We start from the raw sequence: 21,780 nt of genomic DNA on the forward strand, positions 1-21,780 counted from the left end.
AGACTGTTCTGTTTTTAAATGAGATTTATGTACATTTGAGATCTAGGAATGGACATCAGAACCGAGGGGGAAGCTGTCAAGTTCTTTAACTGTAAGGTAAGTCCTTGATTTATTTATGGTTAACATCTTTCATTATGAACGCCTGAACTGCTTAACTATAGACTCATAGTCATTGGGTGTTAAAATCCGTGCTATTTCATGAGATTCTGTGTCATGAGAACTGATTTCAAATGATTTTTTGTGATGCCTCCTTTCTAAAGTGTTGCCATACGAGCCACCGCTTCTTTTATTGGATTTTTCTATGCACCAAATGCCCAAAGCGGCATGTTTCGCTTTGTTCAGCATCACTACAGATATGTTTTTTTTTTCGCATGCAATTTATTTGTACATTTGAGCTGGGCATTTACTCCATGACAGGAAATAACCAGGAAAAAAACGCACGGTGTTACTTTATTGATTCCACAATCGACAAAGTTTTCTTTTATTTTTTCCCTCCTGATTGCCATCTTATTGTGGTCACGGGGGTTTGTGTGCCTCAGTGACCCTAAGATCAGCCTTCAGGTGGGACACCCAAGTTGGTCAGGTCTTAAGGTAGAGACTTGCAACCCAGTTACATGACAAAAACAGTAATCCAGAGCACCCCTCCTCACCCATTTCCTGCCCCTTCACATTTCTGGCCACGCCCCTCATATATGGCTGTCTAGAACCGGCCCTGGACATGATTGTGACTGGAAAGAACACAACACTTGCCTGAACTACAGTCTACTATTGGATTTCAAGGTACCTGTTTGTACCTATTTGTACAAACAGGTACCCAGTTGACAAACTAATAAAGTAAAGTCTAAAGTTACAATGATGTGTAGTCTACAAGTTCACTGTAGGGTAATGCATTTGTAATGGTGTAGATTCAGTCTTCATGTTTACTAGTTAGGGGTGTTATAGGTTTAGGGTCATTTTTAAATGTTTAGGCAGTAATCAAGGTCATTTTATTTTTGGCACATTCTGTAATGTGTGCTTGCTGATTGGCTAGGGGGACACAGAACACGGGTTGCTTAATATAAGCTCTCTTCTAGGTCCATGTCCAACCTGGTGAAGGGTATCTTTGTTTGCTCATTATTCATTTTTCTCTCTGAATCCTACTAAATTTTTGTAATATTCTTAAAGGACAAATTTGTATTCACTTGTTGTTGGCTACATGTTGAACGTTTGAATTCCAGATATTTCAATATATAGTGTTATAATATTCTCACATTTTTTCCCCAGGGAATGTTGGACTGCATGCCTCTATAATTAGGATGTCAAAAAGGGGAGGGCGCCAAACACACACACACACACACACACACACACACACACAGACACCTTCAGCAGGATTTTCACTAGAAAAGCTCCCACCATCTGGTGATTTGCAAAGGGCGTCCATACCACTATGGCTGCTGCGGCTTGTAAATGAGGCAGCCAAGCGCGAGAGGTGGAACTTCCAAGCGTGAATGAGCGCCGGATTAGTTTTGTTACGTCCACTGGACCGCAACTTCATTCACTCACACAAACGATTTCGGTAATTAGTGCTGCTGACCAAACGTATGATTATTGAATATGCGGCGCTGGGAGAGCAGCAAAATAAAAGCCCTACGAAAGCAGATCACACCAGTCTTCAAGCTGCTGTGTGCTGTAATAACTCAGTTCCTTCCCACCCCCCACCCCCCAGCATCTTTTCTGTTTAACTTTGGAGAACATCATGTGAGAAAGAACACAAAGGAGACTCACCCTCATGACTAATTCATTCAGTTCGTCTTGCTTCCAGAAGAAAGGTTTCCAGAGTTTTGAACAAACACATTTTTTTTTTGTTCTCGATATTTTGAACTGTTTTGATGATCGTTTTTTTTTTTTTTTGATCACGATCAAACAGGAGGGCTTGATGACAACAAACTCTGCCCGTGAAAAAAAAAATGGTATTCAGAGCAGTAAACAAGCCAGAGGAACCTTGAGCAGAAGACAGCTGTTATGGGCGCATGATGTCACAAACCTGTCAAGACTTTTTATTCTTAAAGTACGTAAGATCAATACTATGTAATTGTCTGCCTCTTTCTAGATAATGGAAAGTGTCTCATGGATATTTAAACGCAATGTGCCGTAACCGTCCCGGAATTTTCATTGTTGATGTGGCTGAAATGTGCTTGCCAGTCATATTTTAGGAACAACAACGGCATCTCGAGCCAACACAGGATGTGACTGGAGTAGAAGACATCGGCTGGACGCGTCTGGCGAGGGGTGGTGAAGGAATTTATTCAAGCCCCATGTAGTTTTTGCAGCTTTTGGATATTGAGGTACAGTAAATTGAAGTATGGGATGAAGTATTTTGTATTTCCATTAAACTGGTCTTGGATTTATGCACACCGGTGTCCGGCAATATGAGGGTCAGTGACATTTTACTAATGCAGGCTCGGGCGCCCGCTTACTCATGGGCGTTTTCCATCGCCTGCCGTTAAAATATGGCAGATTGAAGATTTTACTGCAACAGCACATGATCAGTAATTAAAGGGTGGTTAAAAAGCTCGTGAAAAATTCGTTATCATGTATCGTTAATATGGAAAAAATATATATATTACAAAGGCACATAAGGAATACTGGACACATTTTACAAACTGGTTTGTTCTGGGTGAGAGAAATACGCACCAGCAAAAAGGTTAGTGAGTTTGGCTTCTTTAAGAAACAGATAACTGCCTAGCTTTTTTATTACTATTTATTAGTTCATGTAAATCTTGAGAACGCCTTTAACCTTGCACTTGCGAACAAGAGCTGTGCTTAGAGCGCTTGTTGCCGATATGAAAATAGTGCCCATTGCGTTTAATGGAATATGAGGAAGCACCACTAGATGGAGCGTCCTGATTGTGAAAATAGATTGTGAAAATAGTCCTTAAGTTCAATGACTGGACCTTTATCATTATGTTACACTGGGGCAGTGGTGGTGGTTAAAGAAGAGGCCGCACAATCAGAAGGTTGAGGGTTCAAATCCTGATCCGCCAAGGTGCCACTGAGGTGCCACCGTCCCCACACACTGCTCCCCGGGCGCCTGTCATGGCTGCCCACTGTTCACCAAGGGTGATAGTTAAAGGCAGAGGACACATTTCACTCTCACTGTGCTAAATTCACCACTAAATGCAAGTGTGAGTTGGAGTCACTTACTCTCTTGTTCCTTTGTTTTAGGGTTTATAATGTATTTCTGTCAGTTTAGACCTGTACAACAAAAGCGATGAGGTGCAAAGGGAGTGCAGCACTATCAAAGCCATGACAGTTGTTGGGGAAATAACCACATATTGATTTTTTACTCTGTGCCGTTTTTGATGCATTTCATGTTGGATTCGAGTTTCCTTCTGTGGAGCGTGCTGCATGTCTGTCAATATTATCAGTCCAACCTAAGCCCCAAATTAAGCCTAGCTGAAATATTTAACTTATACATGGCCTGAGAATTATCTCTACGAAAAAATACATTTTATGGTTTCTAGAGTGTAGAAAGCTTTAGTGAGATTCGCAAGAGGCTGCCCGAGTGGTCCTTCTGCCTCCTCGCATTTTGGAATGGCACATATAATCACTGTAGTGATGAGAGATGGCCACTAATGCAGCATTAGAAATTCACATCCTGCTCAGCCACCCAGCGTGCTGCTCAGATCTCAGTTCTGTTGTTGTTGGGGTTTTTTTTTTCAGCTTGCAGCTTGAAATGAAACCAGTTCTGTTACTTTACACTTAATCAGACCGTGTGCCATAAATCACAAATCCTTGGACCGAGATTTAGCTATTAAAAACACTGTTTGAAAGCACAGTGAGCCCCGCGGCTCCCGGGTTGAAGAGCAGCTGTGACTGGGACCTCTGGCTGAGTGTCGGCCTGGCGCCGAAAAAAGGGGAAAAAAGAACAGCTCTGTGCTTTCGGAGGAACGCTCAGGCCTGCTGTCTGCATCTCCACAGGACTGAGAGGTACCAGTCAGAGGTATGTCCCCGTTCCATCTGCTCCCAGTCTTCTCCGCCCCACTGCCAAGCCACAAATAAAAAACCCCGTTCCCAGTCACTTTCATTTCCAAGCAAAATGTTTTCATAGAAACTCCCACTTAGAAATAAGATGAACATTTCTTTGGAATCCTGTTTGGAACCCCACTGAATTCTTTCTGCGCGGCGGGCGGGGGACATGCAGCTGAGAGCCAGTGAATGAAATGACATTATTTGGAACAGTGTAATTGCCATCTAGTGGTCAGTTGACGGAAAGCAAAATACTTGAAGCTAATTACTCAGCACCACCCAAAGCTCCCTAGACACAATGGAGACAGGACTTACAATAGACAATATCTTCAAATATGCATGTGGCATATTTGTTTAGTGCACATTTTCAGCTGTATCTTTATCATTTTGGATTAAACTGGAATTATTTTTTTTTTTGCCTAATTTAGCCTGAAATCACTTTGTCACTGTCCTTAACTCATAGTCGTCCTGTCTGGTCATTTATGTTAAAACGGAAAAGCAGATGCGGCGAAAGTTGGACAGATGAACAGACGGTAATTGTGCCAAACAGGGCAGAGTGGAATCTAGAACCTAGAGGATCTGTAGGATTTTATTCAGCCACGTCTTGCGAGGGACCAGAGAAGGAGTGACAGTGCTGAAGTATGCATGAGAATCTCGTCTGGCACCAGCTCTGGCAGAAGCCGGATGTCTTCAGATGCATTCAGAAAAGGAGGAGAAGCCTCTTGTCAAAAGCCCAGTAGAAAATGTGTCCAGACTCACTGAAGTGCCCTGAAAGTATGTCAGTGGGTGGCAGTCTTGATGGGTTTTTTTTCTGTTTGAAAGGGATATGCACAGTAATAAAAGGATGAGCGTTAAGCTGACCTCTTCCCCAAGAAAGCTGGGATGGTTTGAATGAACCTCTAAAGGAACTTTAGCTGCATGATGGTAAAATATGAAGCTCTGAAATACACAGAGATGCTTTGGACTACAAAGCAGGTAGCTCATCAGTCTAGCAGTACTTTCGAATTATTTTCCCTGAATTATTAAAATTATATCTATATGAAAGAAAGTTGTTTCCTTTTTGTTCCTTTAATGACTATTTGTGGTATATGATAAAATCAGTACATTTTATCACCATTATTACAAATAAGTGGAATGTTGATCTGAAACTAAATATCTGTATGTGTGTGTGTGTACAAAAATATGTGCTATTAAAAATGACTCAGGCACAATTAGTCGTGGTAAAACTGCAGGGTCTCATACAGGCTGTGAAAGTCACTATTCTGCACCAGTGTTGCCAGATTGAGGTCCTGCCGCTATATTTGTCCTTCGAAATAAAAGTTTCCATTAAATATTTACGTCCCGTACACTCTAAAACGATCGAAAATGTAGATGGCTTGTTGATAAAGGCGGAGAGCAATCGTTCCCTCAACTCGAGGAAAGAAATGTGGCCTTACATGTGGAATATATTGCGTAACTGGAAAGAAATTGCATTTGAAGCGCCGTCGGAGGTTTGGCAGGCTCTGGGACGGACTGGTTTTTTTAAGCGGCCTTTCATTGGTCGCCGGGGTGTTTTTCGACCCATACTTGGCAACGTCGGTCTTCGCGCAGGCACGAAAATGTCGGGCAAGAGTTTCCGTGTGAGCGACGGGGACTGGATTTGCCCCGATAAAAAGTAAGAAAAGTTGCTGTTCGAGGTGAAAACCCGAGCGTGTTCTGCGACACCCGCCACTTCGCATCGTCGGTGTTTGTTCGGCGCACGCAGCGCGAATAAACGCTGACGTGCGCCCCGCTAGCTCGCTAGTGAACTCGTGCTGACAATTAGCCGTCAGACCCTGACATTTATATATATATAAAAAAATGTATTAGAACCCGCGCGTGGAAACGGGCCAATATGTAACGTCGTCGTCTGCTCACCTCGGGGTTTGTCCCCTTAGCGCGTGGTTTTTGTGTCCTCTGCGCTGGTGGCGTGTGGCCGCTAAGTTAGCTAGTTAGCTCGCTAGTTTCTCCATCGTTTCGTCTGCGTAGCCTGCGTGTACGCGGCTGCGGAGTAAACACCGCGGGCTGCTTTTTTGGGGCTTTGAGACGCGTGTTAAACGTAACCGCGGTCCAGTCGGATCGTGCGGACGAGTGTCGTGGCTGTCGCGGCTGCGCTGGTTAGTTAGCTGGCTAGCGAGGCCCGCGGCTACACGCAGGCGGCGAGGGACGGTCGTAACGCGTCCTCGGTAATAAATAAGCGGAGGACGCGTTATGAGCGTGATGAGAGAAGTCGAAATGAAACGCAGTGTGTGTTCCGCCTGAATTTAAACTGTAATCCAGAACATTCCATTAAGCTGATAAAACCATAAAATTAACTGCTGCATGCCAGATATTTCCGGCAATGTATATGTATGCAAATAAGTTTAAAAAATATTCTTTCTCAAATTTCCTCTTAGGTGTGGCAATGTTAATTTTGCCAGAAGAACCAGCTGTAACAGATGTGGACGAGGTAACTGATCACTTTGGCTAACACAATATATATTGTATATGTGTGTGTGTGTATATATATGGATGTATGTATATATATTCATCTTCTTAGTATGCAACTTTTCTCCTTATGATCCCCGTTTTCTCTGAAACAGAAAAAACAACAGAGGCCAAGTTGATGAAGTCTGGCGGGACAGAAATCGGGAAGACCCTTGCGGAGAAAAGCCGAGGTCTCTTCAGCGCCAACGACTGGCAGTGTAAAACGTGGGTGCCGAGGGTAGAGCTGAATAGTAGCGTGTAACAGAGTGTAAATGCCGGTCACTGTAATGTGTATTGTTGTTCTTTTCAGGTGTGGAAATGTAAACTGGGCCAGAAGGTCCGAGTGTAATATGTGCAACACTCCAAAATATGCCAAACTTGAGGAGAGAACAGGTATGTGGGTGTTATATTGGGTGGTAACTCTAGGGGTGTTGAAATGAAAGAGATTGGTAGATCAGACGAATGGATCTGGAATTTCTCCCCTTATCTAGTCACAAGTGGAAAGGTTACCTCCCGTTTCTCATGCTTTGTCCACCCAGAGAATTTCCTACCCCTCCCCTTCAAAAGTAACTCCACCGACCCTCATGGCTTCCAAACGTGCAAAGCATGGTAGTTGCACTGTGATTGGATTTTAATGTATTTTTAAGTTCCATCACATGAGACTGAAGAACCAGCGGGTTAATTCAATTTTTTTGAAACAGACACAACCTCCTGTCTGCTCCAAACATTGTGGTCGGTAAATGGTGTTGATGTAATTTCTGCAAATTCCCTCAACTTCTGTAGGCTGCTCTCCTCCTCGTCCCGCCTCTCTCCTCCTTATTAGCATTTAAAGCTACGGACACAGAAATGGCACGTCCGGGGAAATCTCATTGTGGGACTGGATCAAAGTGGCTGTAATTGTGAATCATGGCTGAATTTCAGAAAGAGGCTTCAGATACAGTATTAGGGGACCAATAAGACCAGCAAAACAACAAAAAAAGATCTCTTATGATCAATGCATAATGATGCTGTTTCGACACCGTGCAGAACATAATCGATTTATATCATAAAAACATTGCTTAATTATTTTCTGGCGGCAAAGTTGAAATTTGCTGAACTTTTTACTGCTGTGCACTGTGGCATATTTTCGAAGAAGCTGAACTTGCCAGTCTTTAATCTGAAAGCGGCTTTAGGTTCGGTCCAATGAGCTGACAAACTGTCGCCGTTTAGACCGCGTTCACCTGACTCCACATATGACAGGAAAAGGCCGGGTCAGATGAGCGCAGACTCACTGCGACAGTTTTTCTGCTTTTTGTAGCAAATGAAAGCGTCCACACGGGTGAGCAAAACCTTAACTCTTGTTTTTGAAAGCATCACATGAAGTAATGTAGATACATTTATGGGATGCATGGCAACATATTGATTTTATAAGAATCATGAGACCAGTTAAGGTAACAAAATGGTAACTCACTTTTGAACTAGATGACCGGTTCATACCCCAATTATCTAAACTATTCTTATAACTCCTTGCTCTGAAGTCAGTCTGGGTGTTTCTGACAGACCAGGACGGGGGTTAAAAACGATCTGCTACCTGAATCTTTACCATAAGCTTTTCATTATAAGCATGGTTTGACCTGTAAATTTGTAGCTCTAGTCTTTGAAATAACTCCACTGAAAACATATGCAAGAGTTAAAGCTAATTATAATGCATAATTACCTGAATTAATTAATGATTACAGCTTAATTATTTTACTAGGCTATGGTGGAGGATTTAATGAGCGGGAAAATGTGGAGTACATAGAGCGAGAAGAATCTGATGGTGAATATGATGAGGTAAGAGCTGTTTTTTTTTTTTTACTTTCATAGAGATGAATTTTTTAAAATGTATTTTTACTTGACGTTCTTTGACAGTTTGGCCGTAAAAAGAAAAAGTACCGTGGGAAGAACGTTGCAGGCAGTACCAAAGAGAATGAGAAGAAACCAGAGAAAGATGACCGTGAGGAGGAGGAGGAAGATGACGATGAAGAAGGCGATCTCTCAAAATACAAGTTGGATGTAAGAAAACCCATAATCTAAAAATCTTTTGTGCCTTGCAGCACTGGGTGCATTTTTAAAGGTCCTTTAAATTTGTTCCCTTATGTTGTCACAAGGGGAAAGGTTACCACCCGTTTCTCATGCTTTTTTCCCTAAAATAGTTACTCAACCAACCATCATTGCTTCCAAACGTGGGCTAGTTAATTGTTTTCTGGAAAAACGCAGAAACTGCTTCCTTTTTGCGGCAAACATTGTGGTCGGGGAATGGTGTTGATGATGCCACTTCCGCGAATGCCCCCTCAACTTCTATAGACCTCTCTCCTCCTCATCTGCATTTAAATCTACAGACGCCGAAACGGCGCGTCCTGGGTAATCTCACTGTGTGACTGCATCAAAGTGGCTGTAATTCTGCACCACGGCTGAATTAAAAAAAAAAGACACCGTATTAGGAGACCAATAAGACTGATATAAAAGGTCTGGTGTGTGTAGCAGTGGCACAATTTACACAATCAGGTGACCTTTAATTGACACAGAGCTCCATCTTTAATGCTGGTTACGTAGCGGTGATCACATTATGAGGGGAGCAAACAAAACATCAAAATTCTGATAAATCCACGTAATAAAGATCATCTCTGTACACACCACACCCTTCATCCCAGCAAGTAAAGCCGATCAGTTAACCTTGTTGATCGGATTCCATCCATTGTTCCCAGTGCAGGCTAGTTCTGGCGAGTGCGTGCCAGGAGGATGAGACGAAGGACCTTGGAAGGACGTTGACTTTGTTCACGCAGATTGCTATGATTCCATCTTTGAGTTGCCGTAGTATTGATTTTCAGGCTTTTGCTTGTTCTACTGACGGTGGACTGCACAGTGCATGGATTTGTCACAATCGCTGCACGTAAGGTCACTTTGCAGATAATTGGCCAGTATCTTCCCTACTCAGCGCTTTGCATCATTTCATGAGGAACCTTCTATAGACAGAAGGCTTGTAGAGGATTAAAAGCTGATTGTGTGGTTGAGGGACAGACACTTGGGACCGAAGTCATCATGGTCACTGTGAATAGTCTGCAGGTAGACAGCAAGCGTTTCACCAGTTAGTGCTACACTAGCAGGTCTACGGAAACAGACCATCACAGTATTCCACAATCGTCAGCTGAATTTTCTACGCGGCTGTTACAGGATGACGATGAAGACGACGATGCTGATCTGTCCAAGTATGACCTGGATGCCAGCGACGAGGAGAAGGCTGCCGAGAAAAAAGGGAGCCGCTCCGGATCATCCCGCTCCTCTTCCCGTTCATCCAGCTCTGGCTCACGGTCCAGGTCCAGGTAAAAGGGTACAGGTCAAGGGTAACGCCAGGAAAAATGTCAGTATCAGCTCAACTTTTCCTTCAGAATCATTTCCACCCATCACCTCCTGTTTATTTTTGTTGTGCCTTTCGGTTTTATTAGTGTAATTATGGTCAATATATTTGGAGATTGTAGAGAGAGTGTTTTAGTCTAATAAAATGTGTTAATTGTAAATATGTGCATGGTAATATTCTTAATATTTTTTCCTTTGTTTTGTGGTGCTGCCTGTGCATTGTTACTGAGTTTGTAGACTAATGTAGTTGATTTTTTTGGAAATATGTGGGTTTGTTTATAAAAAAAAAAAAAGTAGTATGTTCCACTCTAGAAAATCTGTGTGCGTGTGCATGCATGTGTGTGTCTTCCAGGTCTCGGTCCAGAAGCTCATCCAGCTCCAGATCTAGGTCTAGGTCTCGCTCCAGCTCTCAAGACAACGGCCGCTCTCGCAGGTCTCGTTCCAGGTGAATGAGGTGACCCTCACCCTCCCCAGAGTCTGGATGGGAGTGGTCCAGAGCTTGAGAGAGAAATTTTAAACCTTACACCACAAAATTTGGCTTTTTTTTTTTTTTTTTTTTCTTTTGTACATGTACAACAATTTTTTTTCATTTGGTAATGTGAAGATATCGCAATCATCCCCAAATTAAGAGAGAGTACATCTCTGAATTTCTCTGATATATTCCCTCTAAAAGATCCAGCTCCAGGTCACGAAAGGGATCGTCCTCGCCAAGGAAGGGGTCTCGCTCTCGTTCCCCCTCGTCCTCACCAGAAAGAGGCCAGAAACGGAGCCGCTCCAGGTCTTCGTCTGGCGACCGGAAAAAAAGACGCTCTAGATCTCAGTCATCTGAAAGGTTTGGGTTTCTGTGGAACACCACATGGTGTACTCATTGTTTTGGTTTCCATTATCACCGTTCATTGAAATTGCTGGTGGGCGTGGCCCACCTGTTCACTTACAGCACTTAACATATGTCACAGAAAAGATGGTTTTGTTCTGGTTACTGAACTGCATGTTTTGCCCCCCCCCCCCTCCCCTCTTCTCTCCCCCCCTCCCCCTTTCAGACGCAGAGGCTCGTCATCTGGATCCTCCCATTCAGGCTCAAGTTCTAAAAAGAAATAAAACACATGCTGTGACCATATTGTAAAGGTTATAGAGCACCTGCATGTTGTGTTTATAAAAATGTGGAAAATGCAATGCAATGCAAAAAAACAAAAAACCCTCCCAGATATTATTGGCATCTCTTAAGCCACATAAAAATAACGTCTTCAAAAGGAGAAGCGTTGTGTGGGCCACGCAAGACGTCTTCAGCATAAACGTTTTCTGCCCTGCAGTGGTGCAACTTGTACGGTTTGAGTGAGGCATTGTGGGATCACTGAAAAGTTCGCTTCAATGTTCTACTCATCTGGTGGAACCGTGCAGCGGTCATTAAATAAGTGTCATCAGCTGAAACAATGTACTTTTTAATTTTCACTCATTAGTTATTAATGCAATAGAATTTTGTTGGCAAAATTAACTGAATTGTATCCCAGTTAAACCTGCTACCCTTAAATAATAATACAAGTATCGAAAGGCTTTGATTAATTGTCCATCTTTATGTGTAAGATTTAAGGTAAGTATTTTTTTTTTTCCCTCCTCCTCCAATTTTGCAACTTCATCGTTTACATAAATTGAGTCCTGCCCCTTTTTTTTTTTTTTTTTTTCCCTTTGTATTTGGTAAAGCTGGTGAATTTGTTGGGGTAACTTCTGTTGTGAAGGCCTTTCCTGAAGCTTCACTGGGGCATTTTGTCTTAATAAATGTCCACTTTCCTTTGTAGAGAAAATCGTGTGCGCAGTATAGTTTCAAACATATCAGGTTCCCAGTGACAGGAGTATGAAAATGTGAAGATATGTCATTTTGTTTCTAAAAATTACAATGTAAGAAAATAAAAAAAAAACCCTGATTAATCTTCCATTTTGGTTTTGAGTCGTGATTATATTTGCCAGCCCGGGTCTGGTGGACGAGAGAAACCGTTCATTTACTTATTCGTTTTTTTTATTATTATTATTATTTATTGACTGGACACCTACCCACTCTTTACACCAGAGGTGCTGTTGGGCTGGACCCCCACCACATTGTTCTCAGTTTACTCGCCCTGAAGAGCGGCATCTACAGAGGGAGGCAGGGAGGTTCTGAGAATGCTTCCCCCGGGAGATTATGAAGTCATTGAACAAAAAATTAATCAAAAGCACTCTACGTCCAATCCAGAAACACGTTATATAGGCTTATTCAGTATTAAATCTAACATCATTCCTGTGGAAATGACATTTTCTATTTTATATATATATATAATCACCTGATGTGCAGAATACGTACGTAAATATACGTATAAACGTACTCTCCATTTGATTGTCATTTTAAGTTAACATTATATACCTAACTCTGGATTAGTGACAAAGGCTATATAATAGGGAGATTTTATTGTTTTGGTTATTATTAGTCCATGTATATAAAATACGCCACTTTTAGTTCTTATTGCGGTTTTCCAGATCCACTTATTTATGGGTTTGTGTTAATTGTCTGCGTCTGGTCGTTTGTTTGGACCACCTCCCAGTTCTGCCAGTTTAATGAAGTTAATGGAACCGCCACCAGAACCAACTGGTCGATGGGCCTTTATATGTTGTGTAGTTGTAGTTATAGATGGAAGCGCGTTTACGCGTTGTGTAGTTTTGTATGAAAGCGCGTTTACGCGTTGTGTAGTTGTGGATGGAAGCTCCTTTACGCGTTGTGTAGTTGTAGATGGAAGCACCTTTACGCGTTGTGTAGTTGTGGATTGAAGCTCCTTTACGCGTTGTGTAGTTGTGGATGGAAGCTCCTTTACGCGTTGTCTAGTTGTAGATGGAAGCGCGTTTACGCGTTGTGTAGTTGTAGATGAAAGCGTGTTGTGTAGTTGTAGATGGAAGCGCCTTTACGCGTTGTGTAGTTTTGGATGGAAGCTCCTTTACGCGTTGTCCAGTTGTAGATGGAAGCGCGTTTACGCGTTGTGTAGTTGTAGATGGAAGCACGTTGTGTAGTTGTGGATGGAAGCGCGTTTACGCGTTGTGTAGTTTTGGATGGAAGCTCCTTTACGCGTTGTACAGTTGTAGATGGAAGCGCGTTTACGCGTTGTGTAGTTGTAGATGAAAGCGTGTTGTGTAGTTTTGGATGGAAGCTCCTTTACGCGTTGTCCAGTTGTAGATGGAAGCGCGTTTACGCGTTGTGTAGTTGTAGATGGAAGCACGTTGTGTAGTTGTAGATGGAAGCACCTTTACGCGTTGTGTAGTTGTAGATGGAAGCGCGTTGTGTAGTTGTAGATGGAAGCACTTTGTCTAGTTGTAGATGGAAGCGCGTTGTGTAGTTGTAGATGGAAGCGCGTTTACGCGTTGTGTAGTTGTAGATGGAAGCACCTTTACGCGTTGTGTAGTTGTAGATGGAAGCACGTTGTGTAGTTGTAGATGGAAAATGCGGACTTTGACGGGACGGCCGCTCCTGTTGCGCGCGTAAAGTCCCGCCTCTGCGCTGAAAGTCGCGTGCCGGACGCGCGCTCGCGGGCGCGCGCTCAGGGCTGGAAAGTTCGCGTTGGAGGATGCGGTCCCTGGTGCCTGCAGGACCCCGAGTGTCCGGGAGAGGATGACCACCTCCTCCTCCGCCGAGTGCGACCCCTCCAACTCCTCTCTCGGGACGATGCTGGAGCCCAACTCGTCCCGGACTCTTCGCGGGGACAACTCGTCCCGGACCGGCGGCTGCAGGTCGGTCTCCGTCGCCTATCCCATCACCATGATGGTGACGGGGATGGTGGGCAACTGCCTGGCGCTCCTGCTGGTCTACAGCTCGTACAGGAAGAAGGAGAACCTGAGGAAGAAGTCCTTCCTGCTGTGCATCGGCTCCCTGGCGCTGGCCGACCTGTTCGGCCAGCTGCTCACCAGCCCGGTGGTGATCTCGGTGTACCGAGCCGGACTCAGGTGGGAGCAGGTGGACCCCACGGGGACCCTGTGCGCCTTCTTCGGGGCGTGCATGACCACTTTCGGACTCTGCTCCCTGTTCCTGGCCAGCGCGATGGCCGTGGAGAGGGCGCTGGCCATCACGGTCCCCCACTGGTACTCCAACCACATGAAGACCAGCGTCACCAAGCAGGTCCTGGCGGTCATCTGGTGCCTGGCGCTGCTGTTCGCCCTGCTGCCCGTGGCCGGCGTCGGCCGGTACGCGCTGCAGTGGCCGGGGACGTGGTGCTTCATCAGCACCGGGGACAGCGACGCGGCGGGGAACGCCTTCTTCGCCACCACGTTCGCGGGCCTGGGCATCTTCTCGCTGACGGTGACGTTCTCCTGCAACGTGGTGACCATCCGCTCCCTGGTGCTCCGCTGCAGGACGAAGCCCAGCTCCTCGCAGGCGTCCAGGCAGTGGGAGCGTCGGACCGCGGAGACCGTGATCCAGCTCATGGGCATCATGTGCGTCCTGCTGGTCTGCTGGTCCCCGCTGCTGGTGAGTGGCGAGGAGGTCCTCTGTCCAGCTCTACCTTCCTTATACTTTAATAATGGCTAAAAGTATCGGCTACGTCGGAGTTTTATTGATCCCAGTGTCAAGAGAGAAATGTTTCTTTGCAAATGCAATAAATACCAAAAAATACTTTGCTCTCTGACTAGCAGCTCAGAACCTGGAGAAACTATATGCAAATGAAAAAAAAGGGTGAACCAAAGGTCCATACTGAAGATCTAGAGAAGCAGTCTGTCTAAATAATTGGTGGTGTTGGCACGATGCACGGTATCATTTTTCAATACTTTCAACAAAAGAAAGAAAGATGGAGAAAGAAAGAAAGAACCCAGACCGTCCTCCCATCCATTCTAGTTATTGGCTGGAATCTGGCTGACAGTCTCACGCCTTCATTGAACTGAACTGGGATCTGGGATGGGTTTTTTTTTTCTTTTTCTTCTTCTTCTTCTTCTTCTCTGCGTTGGGTTCCCATGATGATCTTACCTAAGTAGATTGGCTTGTCCTCAGTTTTTTTATTTTATTTTCCACCCTGGCACTAGGGGAAAGCCGAGTGGGAGCTCTGCACGAAATAAACGCCATTCCTCCCTCCAGACGCACCGCGTCATGAATTCACTTCATCCGAAAGGCAAGCGCTTGTGTCCTTTTGTGTCCTCAATTTCATTTTGCGTCCCATTTGAGGGTACATTTAAACAGGAACAGGAACACCCAAAGATGGGAAGGAATCCAAACCTAAACCCTGTCTGTGGCATGCTCTCCCCGTCTCCGCGCAGGCTTCCTCCAGGTTCTCCGGTTTCCCCCCCGAGATTAACCTTTCCAACGTTTCGTTCCCAGATACTGATGTTGAAAATGATCTCAACGCAGATGTCCTCTCATCACTGTAAGCCAGCGAGAGCTTCTTCCCGCCACAGTCGGGACATACAGATGGACTGCAACTTCTTCCTCATAGCCATCCGCCTGGCCTCCCTCAACCAGATCCTGGACCCCTGGGTGTATCTGCTCCTGAGAGAGATCCTTCTTCGGAAGTTCTGCCAAGTAGCCAGTGCCGTGTCCAACTGCTCCGTCGATGGACAGAAGGAAACCCAGCCGGCCCTAGACGCACTCAACAAGGAAGCCGTCGACCTGAACGGTTCTCAGAAGCAGTAAATGACAAGTGGAATAATGTCATCAAGCATTTTATTAATTATGGTGCATTGGTAAGTATCCCCAAACTGGTCGGCCACTGAAGAACTGGAAGATGATATATACAGTATTTACACGGTTTCTTTACTTCCTGGACACATGGCTTTGCTTTAGTTTAGAAGGACGGACACTTTGCAAATGCAATGACCACACCAGCCTCTGACTGTACTCTTTAACCAATCAAATCTCTCCGCTTTCATAGTTCAAAAACTTCACTTATCAAGGACCCTGATCCATCAACATTCAAAATCTTGGTCAGGTTCCCCGCCAGCGTGCTGAGATAGATACAGTACTGTGAGAATACCCATGAAAACTTCATTCATTTGGTCGCTGTTTTTAAGCACGTGCAATGTGGAGTTTGTTCATTTTTTGGGGTATTATTTACATATATTTTTGTACAAAATGATCATAATGGTTATTCATCATTCCAAAACCTGTACCTCAAGTACGGGCGCATCAAGCCAGATCTGGGTTGGGCTTGGAGTGGGTCCCTTGACCATCCCCTTCTCACACCTATGGCCAATTTAGAGTCGCGAGTTCGACTTCTGGCATTGGGAGGCTAACCGCGGTGCCACCATGTGGCCCCTACTGGTGCACGTCATTTACATGGAGTCGTAGCCTTTTTTATGGGCCTTTGTTGTTCAGCGTTTTATAAGAAGAATATATGTTTCTGTATGTGTTACTTCACATACACAAGCCAAACTGCAACGCCGCAGGGGTTTTGGCGAACTTTCACCTGAGGTCGGTAGCACTTCGGACACACGGTACCTTTCCAGTATTGAAAATACAAGAAATTGGGCTTTTTAAGAAAGTATGACTTGTGTAATGGCTTTATTTCACAAAGGAATTAGCACCGTGTAGCAATTATTTCCTGGGCGACTGTGCACCACAGATAATGGACTGCAAAATCAAACGAATTGTGCTCAGATTTGCATATGGCAGGATGATTAAGCCGCTTTCGCACGAGGGAAGAAGTCCGAGAAAGCATTAAATCAGATTTACTGTATTGTGGCCTTGAACCTCTTCTGGGAGGCGCACTAATATTGGAATTAGATTGCAGCCGCCGGGCTTTAGATGGGGGGGGGGGCAGAGTATCCTGTTGCGAATGCATGCCCCCGCGTCACCTCTCACTCGTTACCCTTTAAACCAGTTCCAGCTCAGAGTCCACTGTGATTTAGTAGCGTAGCCGCGCTGCCATGGAAACAAAGCATCCGTCGCCCGGAATACCTCGATATCACGCATAGTTCGAAGGAAATGGATTTAGTGAAATATAAGTGGATTATCCAGGTTGGGTGCACACGTTCCAGGTGTGCTCAACTTGATTAGCCCCCCGGAGCGGGTGGGAGCAGAAGGTCAAGGGTCGCCATTGCATTAGATGAGGGGCGGTGAAGATGGATCCATCAAGCCCATCTAATGGGAGGCGCCTGTTAAAGCGGAGCTGCGACCAGATCACTTTTCACCAACTCATGCGGACGCGTTGTCACGTGATCGCTGAGTTGTCATGAGGTTCTACCTTATCTCTACGGTTACTGTTCTTATGGTTTGCTCATCAGTTAATAAATGATAAAAATCTACTTTTATATGGGATATATATAAAAATAATGTTTTTCCATCCGGGAGTGGATATCTTTGGGTTCGGAATGACCTGACCATAAAATCCATTATGCACTCACAGGATTACAGAGTACTAAGATGACTAACATTTTCCTTGTAAAATAATACTCTTGAATGTATAAAGAAAACAGATCATTTACCCTGAAACCACAGTGTCTTTCTCAATTTGCTGCTGGGTCTTTTTTTTTTTTTTTTCTCTCCTTCCCTGGTCCTGCTGTTCTTGTAATGATGTTTTACTCTCATGATGGTGCTGAAAAAAATGTTTGAGAGCTTAAAGTGCATTTTATTTATTGAGGGGGAATATATATATTATATATATATATATATACTATAATATATATATACTCACTGGTTGCTTGCGGTCTGAAGTGTTAAATGATGCTTGCCTTGCCTTTCCATTGCACATTTCATTATGCATCGATTCCCCATGAATCTCATCCACCCCTGATTACCTGTCCTTACCTGCCACGGAAAGTGAATGTAATGTAAAACTGTGACCGAATAGTGATCCTGCAGTCCACATCATCATCATTATCATCATTTCTCTTTCTGCGGTGTGAATATTGCTAATGAACTTGCTTGTTAAAATCGTAAAACACTCCTGTTGCTGCCCGTAATGAAACTGTTGCCTTATTAAGGGCTCGCTTGGTCAGCACTGACTCGTTGTCTGTTTTTTTAACTGAGCCTTAAATCTTCATCGGTCTTTACAGGTTTCTGTTTCAGATTTAATGTGAAATTTTTATTGTGTTTTGGAAGGAAGTGTGAACTGCTGCAACACACAAGGTCCATGCGTTACTTTTGAACTGCATTTTTGATCGTCTGTACAGCCTTGTCTTCTCTGTCGCTGTGTTGATTAAACCTTAAATCATTTTCACGAAGAGCTCTGTATGCTGGGTCTCTTGTGCTCTTTAATGTACATCGCACTCCACAACCGGCCACACATCCTCGTTTTGTTCAGGTCCCTCAAGTGTCCCCGAAATAGCTCTGGCCGGTTGAGGCCCAGGGGCCAAGTCAACACCTTGAACTCTTTTCATGTTTTTCAAACTATCCCTGAACCAGTTTTGCAATGTGGAAAAGGCCACCGCTTCCCCTGTGGAACGTGTCAAAGAAACACCTGCATGAATGCCGGGCCCAGAAAAATAGCCCCGAAGCTAAAATAGCTCCCACTTCTTCTCCTCGTAAAGCATCCCGTCATCTTCCCCATCTTCATCTTGGTGTGGTTTCCCCACTGTATACGTTAATGCCGAGTTGTGTGGCGTATAACATAATGTCAATTAAACATTCATTTAAGAGGAACTAAATAGCCATATTAGACTCATCTGTTATTAATATGAAACTGTTGTATTTCTTCCAGGGAAGAAAATATAATCACCTCTGGTCATTATGCTCTTTACTGAAGCAGTAGTGAAGGGGGATGCTGTGTCGTTCTGCTCCTTTTGGTTCCATTCTGTTATGCCTGTGCCAAATTCTGCCAGGCCATTCAAAGTTCGTTTCAGACTCCAGTGAAGATGTGATGACACCCATTTCCTCTGTATGTGCTCTTTAATCCATCTACCTCACGGTCTGATCAATTTCCGTCAGACTGGGACCGCGGCCGTGGACATTCTGCACGTGAACAATTAGTCCATCTGTCTATTGTCTATTGTAGGGCATAATCTCTATGCATCTGCATAGCGTTATACACCAAAAAAGTTCAAGCTCTAAACCAAAATAACTCATTTTTTAATGTTCATATTTATATATATATCACAAAACAGTTGTTGTTTATTTGTCTTGTAATGTTGTATTGACCATAGTCTTAATGTATATTGCTGTGTGCCCTGCATGTTATGCTAATGGTGACCAAATTCCCAGTGAATGCGCATAAAACAATGGTTTTAAAATTTTCACAATTTATGTACAATTTATGCTTCATCTGAACATCTTATGCAATTATCTTGATCATGTGCAATATACAATAATGAGCGTAAAGAAAACATCATAATCACCCAGTTCACTTTCTCTCACACACAAAGAACACAATTAGCTCATTAATTAATAGTCCATCTCCTGTTTAATTACAGTAGCTGAGTAATTTCCTAAGACGTACATGGAACGGGACGTGGTCCCAGCATGAGGCTTGAATGAAATGAGGGGAAGGACAATAAACCATAATTGCTCCTGCTCACGCTGCAGCCCGCTGCATCTGTCGGCCTGACCCTAAACTGACCTCCAAATACTTTTTCCAATATAATATGATGAAACTCCACAGAAACGGCACAGACGGAAAAAAAATGCTTTGTTCCCCAACGTATTTTTATTTCTGCAATTAATAAGCAGAGAAACAGGAAAACAGTTGTGACTGCTCATTCCACAGATGTTTAAATCCAATTATGACACAGTTAGTTCCAACCAGGAATTTGGACTGGCTGTGAGGAATCTTTTGTTTTTTTTTTCAAATTCCATCTACGTCCAGGTACTGTGAGGCACAATTATTGTTTGAAATTTCTTGGGAGACGGATAAGAGTATGTTCACTATCAATTAAATGTTAGTCACAATGTATTATGTTGGAATTGGTGCTTCTTGCATGCCTTGATAAAACAGAAAATCATACATAATATGCATACTAGTATTCCATTTTCACAAAGACACTAATGGCTGGTTGTGGAGATGCAGAGAATATAACTTATCATAGCAGGCCTATTGATAGCTGATCGACAGGAAATTGTGCATATATCCACTCCATTTGAGTAGGTGCTTTTGAAATTTTTGCCCGAGATAATTCACTTTCACAGAGGAAGCTGGACTGCAGGAGAGCACTAAGCAAACGTGGGATGATGAATTGATCGGATCTGTACCCTCGGTGGTTTAGTAAGTGGGCACACTAACTGGATTAATAGAAAGCAAATATTTTCATTGTGCCACGGGAGAGAAAAAAATACAATGAGCCTCTGCAACATGCAGCACTAGCAAATTGCTGCTGTTTATTTGGTTGCTAGAGTACAAACAGCCAGCCAGATGAAAACGGTTATCTGCTATAGAGAAAAACAGCCGGAGCAAACTCCGCCTGAGCAGATAGATACTGTGTTAAAAGCAGAGAGACAACACCGAACCGTTACCGTAAATGGGCAGTTGAACACGATTTACATTTGAACTCTCGTTGGAAGAATGTCCTGGTTCTCTCTCTTCATTTAGAGCTGCAAAAAGTGATTGTTGAAAATGAATGCATCATACCTGGTAATTAAACTTAGGACTTGCTTTTAGTGAGAAAACAGCTGAACTGTTCCAATGTCAGTGCTCTTAACCAAACTGTAAAAGCCATAAAATTTGACAACCAATATCGGATTGAGTATTTTAAAAACTTTACATAGGACTGCTTTGGAATTGACTGTGCAGTAACATCAGAAAACCGAACTGTAATGCAATCTGTGTTCTCACTGGTTGTGGGGTCAGTAAATACATTTCTTTACATTAAGATGTATAGAAACGTGTGGAGTTTTAATAAGGTCAGCTATGTTTATTCTTATTTATAGGAGCATCATGCAACATAAGTGGATATTTGCACAATTTTTCTTACATGTAACTTTAAGGTCCTATATGTTGCTAGACTAAAATAGCCAACAAATGATTTGCACCATTGCGCTGAAGGTTTTAATTGTTATTTCAGTGGCTATTGTGCCATGGGAGCGTTTCTTAATAAAAAGTGCACCAAGGCAGCACGAAGACTGAGAAAGCATGGGTCTATGCACTTGTACTTCTTTTCAAAGCATGTTTAGAGCCTTTATTGATTATGCTCAATTATGGTAAACCGCCTTTAAATGAAGGGAGGAGGTGTCCAGAGAAATGCTCTCTGGTGAATTGACCTTTGAGATCCAGGCTACATGGCGATAAGATTTGAAGTAGTCATAAAAAAACAATGGCCCATAAAGTCCCTTGACCTTATTTTCATACATATCATATGCCTAGTTATTTATTTGCAGTGCAAAATTTTACAATATTCTTTCCGACTGTGTGATTTATCCCCTTCAACATCTGACCCCACGTCATGTTCAAATGTAAAAATGCTGAAAGCAGACCAAGGTTATTTTTAAGACATTTAAACTATTTTAGTTTCGTGCTTTTGGTAGCTTTTTGATATCCGTAAATCAGAAACCAGATGCCGGCTTTTAAGTCTGATCTAACTAAGAGCTTCCACTAATGGGCAGAGAGGGAAATGGAGCAGAATCGACAGCTTCTAGGTAGTAATTAATGCCTAGCTAGTGCAGAAGGGTCCCGAAGCAATTAGACTTCAGTAGCAGAGGCAGGCAAGAGTGCATTTCTGTCAGATCAGCGGCACACAGCTCCGATGAACTCAGGAGAGGTGCGAGTTGCCTCTGAGGAGAGTGCATGCAGTGCGTTTCTGTCACAAGAGCTTCCCACGTAATCACATCAAACCCTCATCAATTAATAGCAGAAGCCCATCTTCTGGGATGAAAAATGGTCAAATGCGCAGCTAGCTTGTCTTGGCACATGGTACCATGCTTGGCAGATGTGCAACGTTGCCATTTCTGCAATTCGTGTGCTAATGGCATGTAGATTTATGGCTGAGGGCCAACTAGTCAAGCCGACAGCAACAGTACTTCATCACAAAATGTATAATTCTCCTTAACTGTGG

At 43.5% G+C, this 21,780-nt stretch overlaps 2 protein-coding genes across 3 annotated transcripts; both read left to right on the plus strand.

Annotated features, from left to right (window-relative positions):
* The first annotated feature begins 5,495 nt into the window (after positions 1–5,495).
* Positions 5,496–11,020, plus strand: zranb2 (zinc finger, RAN-binding domain containing 2). Of its 2 annotated transcripts, XM_029001775.1 has the most exons (10): positions 5,497–5,662; positions 6,423–6,475; positions 6,609–6,717; positions 6,803–6,885; positions 8,228–8,304; positions 8,383–8,526; positions 9,685–9,833; positions 10,220–10,312; positions 10,541–10,699; positions 10,908–11,020. In XM_029001775.1, exons 1-10 carry the CDS (start codon positions 5,607–5,609, stop codon positions 10,963–10,965), a joined length of 981 nt encoding a protein of 326 aa, XP_028857608.1. In that variant the 5' UTR covers positions 5,497–5,606; the 3' UTR covers positions 10,966–11,020. The 2 variants fall into 2 exon arrangements, with proteins under 2 accessions (XP_028857607.1, XP_028857608.1); XM_029001774.1 differs by lacking the exon at positions 10,908–11,020 and having other exon boundaries at positions 5,496–5,662; positions 10,541–10,862.
* A 2,373-nt stretch (positions 11,021–13,393) lies between these two features.
* Positions 13,394–17,960, plus strand: ptger3 (prostaglandin E receptor 3 (subtype EP3)). Its single transcript, XM_029001259.1, has 2 exons — positions 13,394–14,344; positions 15,185–17,960. The coding sequence occupies exons 1-2, from the start codon at positions 13,493–13,495 to the stop codon at positions 15,494–15,496; spliced, it is 1,164 nt and encodes a 387-aa protein (XP_028857092.1). The 5' UTR covers positions 13,394–13,492; the 3' UTR covers positions 15,497–17,960.
* Positions 17,961–21,780: the final 3,820 nt, after the last annotated feature.

Source organism: Denticeps clupeoides, chromosome 13 (genome assembly GCF_900700375.1).
Source record: "Denticeps clupeoides chromosome 13, fDenClu1.1, whole genome shotgun sequence".
NCBI lineage: Eukaryota > Metazoa > Chordata > Actinopteri > Clupeiformes > Denticipitidae > Denticeps > Denticeps clupeoides.